Raw genomic sequence first — 11,024 nt, forward strand, 5'->3', positions numbered from 1 at the left:
CTTAATATAAGCTGAGGCCGACAGAAAGGAGGCAGACTACACAAAGGAAAGTGCAGGGGGTGCTACCACATACTCACCTTGGTGAAGCACAGCACAGCACACACACACACCACAATCCTCACTACAATTCAGTGCAGCCTATGGTGACCCAGTGCCAAACTCTCATGAAACAGGTGGAGGGCCCTCACCCTGGGTGCCTAGCCTCCCAAACTAATGGGCTCAACTTCTGAAAGAAACAAAACAATAAAATAACAAAAGAAAACAACAAGTAAACCCAATTGGTTAATAAACTAAATCTATAATTGAAGATAAGGATAAAACTAAGGAAACTAGTTAAGAATATCAAACTAGGAAAATAACTAGGGACAAAATGTAAAACTAATGGAACAGTATGGAGACAAAACAACCAAAGTGAGGAGGGACAAAAACACCAGCAGGTCTATATTTGCAAAGAGAATATACTGCCATTAAGATTTACCTAAAACCATTAGTCTTACCATAAAATTACTCAACCAGCCACCCTACTCACCACCTGGAGCTAAGTGCAGGGATTTTAAGGGGATCCCAACAGCGCAGAGCTTCACCTAACTACAGGTGCTGCCTGCCACACCTGTTATAACGTTTATGTTAGTGTCAATTTTTACATCACCTGAGCTTCTGCTTCAGTTGTGTTGCTTCTCAATCAGGAGCTACAAACAATACCTCAAATTTTTAGCTTGTTGAGGTTCATAAGAATTCAATCAATCAATCAATCAATCAATCAATCAATCAAGCTTTATTTATATAGCACCTTATATTCAAATCAAATGCAATTAATAGTGCTAAATAGATTCAAACTGAGTAGGTTCGTTTTTAGTTTACTTTTAAGTCTCAATATCTCCAGCCTTATACCTGGAACGCAATGGTAAGTAATTATAACATTTTTTAAGCTTCCCACCCAGAGTGTGACACCACAAGAGGACGGCTGCAATGGAAATAGGGTCCATTATTTAATATGAATAAGTTAGCATGTTTGTCATTTAGCCTGTATATAACATTCACCTGTCACTTATAAAAACTCAGTCTGAAAAAACAACATCAACTTACATGAATTAGGATCACTCAAAAAGTTTCAGTGCTACAAGTTGCCACTGGGAACTTGTCTAAAGCTCAGATTTGCTTCATAATCCACCATACTGACTAAACTTTGACCTGATAATGGCTCTATAGAAGCTGAGAAATGGGATAGGTTAATACACATGACTCTCAGGGCAACATGAAGATCTCTAATGGGTAATCTCTCTGGTAGTTGGTAAGGTAGTTTGTATACAAAAGGACCTTTAAGAAAAGCCAAAAGGTCACAGACATTAACATCATTTACTTTTGAAGGATAATTTATGCTTGTAACAGTTCTCTGGTCAGTCTGTCACATAGTAAGTCTTAGAGCTGCAACTATGATTTTGAAACAATGTCTTCTCACATCTTTCCTTTTTTTTTTTTTGATTTATTGATCATAGTGAGAAAAAATTGTATCTATATACATATATGCACACATATATATACACACATATAGACACACAGACATTTGGAAATCAGAAGATCTTGTTCACAGCAGTGCACACTGGAGAGTGGATCAACCACTCATGAAAACAGTCTATATTAAGTGGTCAATAGAAAGTGGTCTGGTCAACAGTCACAGTAGTAAGAGAGATAGGATGTATGATTGAATCAATTGGTATCATGAAGGGGTTTAAATATGTTATTATGGACAGGTGCAGCTTGTTCTGTAATAGGATGACAGGACATTTTTAAACAGAGGAAAGTATGATATGGACCGAATATTTGCAGGTAGTATGTTCCAATCTGAGGGAGCTTTGAACATGAAGGCTTTCTAAACTGTGGACTTGGAGACAGCAGGAACAGAGAAAAAGAGCTGTGTTGTGTGTCTGGGTTGGTAATTTGAAGAGAATGGGATCATGAACTGTTTTAAATAACCAGGGTAATCGAAGTGTATACATTTATAAATGAACTGTAACCAATGCTGTTGTCTTCTTATTGGGAGAGAGGGTAAGTCGAGCTCATCGTACATAATACAGTGATGGGTTGTGAATGGACAGCCAAGTATGAATCTGCAGAGTCTGTTATAAATTACAATCAGAGGTAGTACATTTGTGGGATGCAACCTGATATAAAAGTCTACATAGTCCATGATTGGAGCATAAGTTGTTGTGCAATTTGTTTTCTGACCGTGCGTGTAAAGCAATTTCTTGAACAATACAGAGCACCAATGCAAAGTTCATTTTCTTAACAATATGATCAATTTGATATTTAAATGAAAGTTCAGAGTTGAGCCAGAGTCCAAGGTATTTGGTGTATTCAACCTTTTGCAGTAATGTACCTTGTTGCATTTGATATTACAAGTCTCACCTTTCGATTTTAATCTTAAATTTTGGGGAGTTCCAAAAATCATGCTTAATGATTTAGTTTGGTTCAACTGTAATTCAATTATTTATGAATCTTCAAGTAGTAACAGTATCCTAAGTCAACATACTCTTCTTTTCTTTTTCTGTTTCAGGTTTCACTGCATTGTATACCCTTTAAAACCCAAGCCAACAGCACTTGTTGCCAAGGCAGCCTTGGTGTTAATCTGGATGCTGGCAGTGGCGATCATGTGTCCTGCTGCTATGGCACTGACTGTGGATACAGTCCCTTTCAACTACATGGTGCACAACAATGACTTCAACCACACGTTACCCCTGTACAACTGCTACGAAAACTTTTCCGACCCCAAGATGAGAAAGGTCTACACTGCAGTTCTGTTTGCTCACATCTACCTGGTGCCCCTCATCATCATCACCCTGATGTATGTCGGCATCGGGGTCAAACTGTGCTCCTCTGTGGTTTCAAACAGAGAGCGGCAGATGGCTAACGTCTCGATCCATGTTAAAGGAAGAAGAGGTAGTCATCCAGTTATATCCCAGAAAAAGATCAAGGTGATAAAGATGCTTATTCTGGTGACTTTCCTGTTCATGCTGTCCTGGTTGCCACTCTGGACTCTGATGATAATGGCAGACTATGCAGGTTTGGACAGTGACCAGCTGGACCTTCTGACAAGCTACATTTTCCCCTTTGCCCATTGGCTGGCTTTCGCCAACTCCAGCATCAACCCCATCATCTACGGCTACTACAACGAGAACTTTAAGAGGGGCTTTCAGGCTGTGCGCAAGTCATGGCCCTTTTGCAGCCCCCGCCAGGGGCAGCTGTGGGGGAGGATGCGCAGGTGGGGCAGGAAGGAAAGGTCTGTGCAAGCACAGTGTGGAGGCGCTGACTTCAGAGATGGAAATTGCAATCACAACCACCTCGTCTTGGGGCTTAGAAATCGAGTTAATATCGAAAACAAGTTGAATAACTCATCAGAACAGGGCAGGGGTGGCAGGGTGGGGTTCGTGGTGGTCCATTCAGAGAGGAGAAGTCTTTCAGACCAAGGTTTAGAAATGTCACATATGCATAAGAAGAACAGTAATGTGGAGGAGTCAGACAGGGCTAGCTCAGGAGCCGTTTATCAGGCATGGGATAACTAAACTAAAGTATTACTAAAAAAGGCGCTAAATTAAGTCATAGCATGTGATTTTGATGATAATATGACTACTGTTTAAATTATTTACACAATGAAAGCCAAGTCTTAGACAAGATGTCATCCTTAAGGTGCATAATTAATAACACTAGTGCTCCTGCTCCGCCAACAGGCTACTCACCACGATCACTCTAAAGACAACCAACAATATGTACATAAAAATCGTAGAAGCACAAGCCGCGGATTGCTTATAAGTCCAGAAGTAAGAAAGGAATATTCAAAACACATGAAGTAGGGTTCACTTAGAGAAGATGACATTTAGCACGGTCTCTGTTATAAAGAGCTTTTCAGGGAACCCACATGGAAGCTTAGCTATGCACCAAGATTGAAGTGAACGGTATTTTAGCCATGTGAACATTTTTTAGCCAGGTATATAATTTAGTATCACTGAAAGAAGAAGGACACTGGCTGTATCAGTCGAGGGAATTCCCCTAAACCTCCACTCAGGTGTTTTAATCATATTTTGTGACCTGAAAAAGATAAATTTTAGCACTTAAGGTGCCAATTTGCATATGGGGCACATCCAAGAGGCAATCTTCAGTGCTAAAAATAAAGCCGAAATACAATTCCTCTATCTTTCACATGGAGCATGGCTGATTTGACTAACAGTCAGCATTTCCAAAAAAGCCAATCCAATCTTTGAGCTACAGAAAACCACTCCAGATGGTGTCCACGTTTTATCCAAAAGGTCAAGCTGCTAGCATGCTATTAATCTCAGACTTATATCTGGTGCAGTAGCAGGCAGCGGCTTACGTGATAGAAATAGAATATAACATTTATATATATATTTCTATCATCACCTGGATGTTTTTGATTGTATGGGGGATCATAGTTATCATACATCAGAACAGCTTCTTGACCTCAAAGGCCACCGTCGCTTCACTGTCGTGTGGTGTGGGCAAGGGAGTGTTTTAATCTAGAATCTGACAGCTGGATGTTGCTAAATATTCCCATTTTTACACATTGTACCTGTAAAAATAACTCAAAGAAAGTGATTACTAATAGAGAGCTGAGTTAAAGGTGACATATTACGCTTTTTTCATCAATATATATTGGTCTAAGAGGTCCCCAAAACATGTCTTTAGAGTTTATGCTCAAAAAAACACTTTGAAATCAGATTTTGGCATGCCTGAAAAACCCTCTTCTTCAGCCCTGCTCAGAACGGTCTGTTTTCTCTCTGACCACGCCCCCTCAGGAAGTGGATATCCCCTCGGCTCTCCAGCAAGTTGATCTAATGTTTACATGTTAGCTGAATATACACTCTACTCACAGGCCGCGTTACTTCAACCCTCTGAATCTGATCCAGAATCTGATCCTGACGGAGAGGCGCCTGCGGCAGGACCTTTCTGAAGGATTGGTCACAGATTTAGTGTTTCTTGTTGTTTTATATGTCAGTATGTAGACGTGTGTCTTGGTACACAGCTACGGACATGTAGCTATGTGGCTATGCTACCTAGCTCTAGCACTTTTCCATGATAAATAAAAATCCTCCACTAGATCTTCAAATCTGCAGACGTGGGGAGTAAAACCAACCTTTGTGTTTATTAAGACAGCCTACAACTAGCATGCCTCCCTCCTAAGCTCCTTGTTAGCACACATGTGTGCAGGTAATGAAAAACGGAGGAGGAGTTAAGTTGTATTTTATACAGTCTATGGGCTGAACAAGCTCCGAGCTCTGACTCCGTTACAGACCGGATATTGTTGTGACGTAACAAAAACACTGAAAACTGAAACGGCTGGTTTCAGCAAACATTTACAGAAAGGTGGAGAAATCAGAACAGGGGCAGAATGGATTTTTTTCATTTTCGGAGTGTTTGTAGACATGCCAGGGAAACATATTTCAGGTAGAGAACCATTAAAAAGTCGATTTTGCATGATATGTCACCTTTAAGGAAAGTCACTGAGCAAATCTACTTAACTCAGTTCTATGATGTTCTATGTTTACAGCAAGCATGTGTGCATCATCAGCATGTTGGTGAATCTTTGCATTTTGACAGCAAGTGGGGAGCTAGTGTAGCATGGAGGCGCTAACAACAGAGGCTCAGACGTTTGGATGTATTTTACGCTTCTTATGCCCACAATTCTGGCAGCATCTTGCAGTAATTGTAAAGCTGCGGTTACATGTGTTACATTTTCAAGAATCATCATGAATACAACGAGTTGCATCAAACAACAACAGCAGCTGAAAAACCCTTACACGAGGTTAAAAAGTTGAAAACATGGCAGTTTACCATCACGTAAATATTATTCTGACACCACTTTGTCTGGACTCAACACAAAAGCGTGCAAACACTTACCAACAGCGGTAAAAGTCTTTCAGGGATGAGCTTCACCACATTTATCTGAAGCGCTAACATCTGCCCATTGTTACCCCAAGGTCTAACAGCACACTGGTTGGACACAAGTCACACACCACAGTGCAAAGCTACAAACTAAGATTTTCGACAGCTCACACAACACTGACTCGTTTCAGACTGCCCTCAAGGAAATGATTCACCAGGGACATTTTTAATGGAATGAAGTACATGTCAGTTAATTTGATACAGTTTTATTTTACACAGGAATTTTAAATCCTCATATAATCAATCAATCAATCAATCAATCAATCAATCAATCAATCAATCAATCAATCAATCAATCAATCAATCAATCAATCAATCAATCAATCAACCTTTATTTGTATAGCGCCAAATCACAACAAACATTATCTCAAGACACTTTTACAAACAGAGCAGGTCTAGACCACTCTATGTCAAATTATGAACAGAGACCCAACTTCAAGACAGGGTAAGACTCAGTCTGACCCCACCTTAATCCATCATGAGCATTGCACATCGCAGTATTTAGCTAGTTACAGCAGCAAGGAAAAACGTCCTTTTAACAGGCAGAAACCTCAGGCAGAACCAGACTCATGCTAGACAGCCATCATGCCTCGACCAAGTTGGGTCTGGAAAGACAGATAGAGGGGAGTAAGAGAGAGAGGTGATAGTGATGAGACGAGAAGTAGAAGCTGTTGCCGCTGGAGTCCAGCACGTCCGTATCAGCTGGAGTCCAGAACGTCCACAGCAGGAGGACGTCTACGGCAGCTCAGAGGAATCTACGAGACAATGGAGCTCAGGGACTCTGGAAAGGTCTGTGGTTAGTAACTTTAATGGGACAGGGAGAGTTAAAGTAAGTGATGAGGGGGTTGGGGGGAAGGGGGTGAGCTAGGATCCCAGTGTGTCGGTGCGCCAGTTCCCCTGGCAGTCTAGGCCTATAGCAGCATATCAAAAGCTGGTCCAAGCCTGATCCAGCTCTAACTATAAGCTTTATCAAAAAGGAAAGTTTTAAGCCCACTCTTAAAAGTGGAGAGGGTGTCTGAAGAAGAACTCCATTTAGAGGTTTACAGTTGAATTGTTCTTCCTACTAGTTTGGAAGATTTCCTTAACAAACTGATGGTGCACATTTATAATATTTCATCACTGAATAATGATTCAGTTTGAATAGGTGAATTTCAGTCAAACAACTCATTACTTTAGGCTAAAGTTTATTATCACAGCATACAGTATCGTGTTTGGCGTATAGGCTCAGAACCTCTTTGCAGACTTGTATGCAGAATTTGAGGAGTAAAGAGATAGGACTAATCCTCCTTGGAGCCTGTAGGTGGACGTTGGGGAGGAGGTGGGTTTGAAACTTTGCATACAGCACTGAGCAGGGCAGCAGTAGCACTGGCAAAGCAGAGGCAGACACAGGAAAACTTGCGGCTTAAACAGACTGCCAAATGAGAGGATGTTGAGATCAGCTGATAGAGTAGAGGACGTGTCAGTATGAATCTGCAGCTTGAGTTGCATTGATTGGATTGGTCGATGTTGAACTCCACATATCTGTATCAGTACCAAGACTAACAAAGTTGGATCAGTGCTTCTTTGTATGAATAAGGAACGGCAACAGGTTCAGAAGTGTAATCAGATTAAACATGTACTTTTAGAAAGTCTATTTCTACTACAGTATATTCTTCAGTCCTTGTTTAGATGTCTCTGATGAGCTGTGGTTAAATCATTGGACTAAAAGAAAATCTAAATCAACTTATTAAAATGTTGACAATCAGTTTGCTAAGGTGACTTATCAACAAATACACATCAAGGTATTCTAAGCTGATATATTCAACACAGCAACGTTTTTATTATTCTGACTTTAATTGCATTTTGTACGTGACTTCCTTCGATTTTAAATTTGACATTTAATTTTCTTGCAAAATGATGACAAAAAAAAATAACTCAATTAAATAATTTTGAAGCACCCAGTCATGAAACTGTGCCTTTCAACAATAACACATCTACCTCCAATTCCACAAGAAGAAATTCCGTTAAGCCATCCTGTGTTACACGATGTTCAATAACTCACACTCAGATATCACTTAGCTACCTCAGTTACATCAGTGTACACACACAGACATAAACAAGAAATCAGATGAGTGTTGGCTCTGCACATAAAAAAAAAACTCACATTCAGTGGTAAATAGAGTCTGTATTGCAAAATAAATGACTGACAAGGCTATGCCAGAAAATACTCATGTCATATTGCATTTATCTACCACAAAGCAAGACAAAGCTGCTTCTGAGGTGGAACCAAGAGCTCACAGTCACAGAGGGGGATCAAAATGTGTTAGTCCAATTATGAAGTTAACTGTGAACATATATATACAATCCCCCTGGAAACCATTCACAGTGCTGAGCTCACTGGTAAGACATACATGCATAAATCATGAGAGAACAGCCTGCTAAGATCTCATCCACCCTAAATCAAACCAAATCAAATCATCTTTATTTATATAGCACTTTGCACACAACACAGTTGATCCAAAGTGCTTTACAACAGAAAATGAGGAACACAAAGAGAAAATGAAAAATAAAAATCACACAAACAGAGGGAGAAGGAGGGAAAGAGGAGTGGTAAGAGAGCACTATAATTAAAAATGAAATTAACAGTAATAATAAGAACAGTTATGACAAGAAATACAATGAACAGTGCAGTGAGTATCTGAGCCAATGTGGTTAGTGGCAGTTAAAAGCTAATGAATAAAAGTGAGTTTTGAGATGACTTTTAAAAGTCTCTACTGAGGGGGAGAATCGGATGGTGGGGAGAAGAGAATTCTACAGTTTTGGGGCACAGATGGAGAAGGCCCTGTCCCCATATCTCTTTGTCCTCGCTGATCGGACAGACAGAAAGTTTTGGTGTGATGATCTGAGTGCTCTGACAGAGTGATACAGAGACAGGAGTTCTGAGATGTAAGAGGGTGCCAAACCATAAAGTGCTTTATAAACAAACAGAAGGATTTTAAAATAAATTCTGTAAATTACCGGAAGCCAGTGTAGCGAGGCAAGAAATGGGATTATGTGGTCTCTCTTTTTTTAACATTGTCAGGATCCTTGCTGCTGCATTCTGAAATATTTGAAACCAGCTCATCCTATACTGAGCCAAACACATCAGTGATGAAACAAGTGCGATTATTGGATTATCAAATCCGGAAAAGTCACACCCAGTGTTAACATGTTCCTCCATCAAGCCAGCTGTGTGTGTGACACAAACTGTGGCAATGTGTTGCTATGATAAGTTGAAGTTGTGAACAGAACATAACTTTTGATTAAGGCTCATGAACATTTATGGTCATCAATCGCATAAAACTACGGCAGAATAAGAAGCACAAGAAACAACGCAAAAATGTATTATTCAACATACAAGAACAGAGAGAGACGTGTAATATTGAATTTCATTATAGAAATTATGGGGAATATTAATCTAAAGTCACAGTGGTCGAGTAAATGGTGATAATAAATACAAGATACCCAGCTAAGCCCATTTGATCTCACTTTGTAGAACAGGCCTCCTGCTAAGCAATCCAATCTCCAAGCCTCCCACATGCAGACCACTCACTGAGTACCATGCATTTGGGGCTCTTTCTACTCAACACAACTGAACACCTTTTCTGCATTTGAAAGTAGGGTGCATCTTCAAACCAATCTGCAATGATACTGTGTCAGGAACATTTTCGTTTTTCAGGTAGCAACCTATGATGTGGTTATTAAATCCATCTCTGTCACTGCAGCCTGACAAACATCGCCACACACAGTGCTGAAATCCGCTATGAAATAAATACAGCAGTCCTCTAAGAAGTGAACTCACCAAGAATGGATTGTATCGACTTAGCAGTCAGCTCAGTGTCAAGGTCTATTCCTCAAAGCATGCTGTGGTGCTGTATTAATAATAGTCTTGTATTGCAAACATACACATAACGTTCTTCTGCTCTGTGCTTTTTGCTCTCTTTCTGGTTGTGGAGGTGAGCCATCAGCATCTCCAGCCTCACGGCACAGATCTGCGCTGTGTGCTCTCACCCTGAGCTCAAAATGTTACTCTAGTGCTGGTGTTTGTGTTTGTTTCTAACGTGACTCATTTGCATAAAAATGGGCCAATTTCACCCCTAATGAGTGCATATTGGCTCATTTAAATATGGGCAAACATCGCCAGTGCACTGAGATACTGTTTGTTGTGCAGCTCCGTTTTGCAGTTTGGTAACCCCTTACACCGGCTCTGTGAGTTAGATGTTGTGATTTTTATGCCATTTGCACAAGTAAAGCAGGTGCCAAAGCCCTGCAATCCAAGTCATATAGGCCTTCATTTTGATGTGTCTCAGTACTTTAGTGTTTAAAAAAATGTGAATGTGAAGCAAAACAATTCATGTTTTTTTGCTAGCTCCAGGGTAGATACACTAATCATTGTTGTGTAAGCTTTAGTAGGCCTAAAGGCTGATTTATACTTCTGCGTTGAATCAACGGCGTACCCTAGCTGGGGGTTGACGCGGACATGAGCCCCACATACTTGTGCATCGGTGTGTCTGTGTCGCGCAGCAATTCTCCGCCGAAACGCTTGAGGGCAGTGCGGTCTCTCTGATAGCCGGCTGCCTGCTTCCGGTCCCGTTACGATCTCTGTTTACTTTTCCACAGAGATTCAGAGCGTGTTATGTTAATCTACAGCTGATACATGTTGCTGTTTATCATACAGACATGATTACATGAAGAATAGAGAGGAGGAGATGAAATACACGGCCGATGTGCGGCCGATGTCCGGGATCCCGGAAGTGCTGTAAATGCGGGAAAGACAAAGCCGCCAAGCGGACCAATCACAGGGCTTGCGGTCCGCGTCGGCTCTACGTGGAGTTACATTTTGGAGGAGGTGCACGTCAGCTACGTGCGTAGGCCTCGGCGTAGGTACGGGAGCTACGCGGACCCCCGGTGTAGGGTACGCCGTTGATTCAACGCAGAAGTATAAATCAGCCTTAAGGTTGAAGGTGGTCCTTGTGTTTCCAAAGAAGTTTAGTGATTATGAAATAAACATCATAACTCTTTTCACTTTAAAAGAAGAGGAAAAAAAAAAC

The 11,024-nt window shown here is 40.8% G+C and overlaps 1 protein-coding gene across 1 annotated transcript in view; it reads left to right on the forward strand.

Moving 5' to 3' along the window:
• Positions 1-3,560, forward strand: part of npffr1l2 (neuropeptide FF receptor 1 like 2) — a 28,629-nt gene extending 25,069 nt beyond the window's left edge. The window contains exon 3 of the mRNA XM_034692365.1: positions 2,555-3,560. Within this exon, the coding sequence (XP_034548256.1) occupies positions 2,555-3,560 (1,006 nt within the window). The remainder of the gene's footprint in view (positions 1-2,554) is intronic.
• The last annotated feature ends 7,464 nt before the right edge of the window (positions 3,561-11,024 follow it).

The sequence above is a fragment of the Notolabrus celidotus genome, chromosome 9, assembly GCF_009762535.1.
Source record: "Notolabrus celidotus isolate fNotCel1 chromosome 9, fNotCel1.pri, whole genome shotgun sequence".
In the NCBI taxonomy this organism is placed as follows: Eukaryota; Metazoa; Chordata; class Actinopteri; order Labriformes; family Labridae; genus Notolabrus; species Notolabrus celidotus.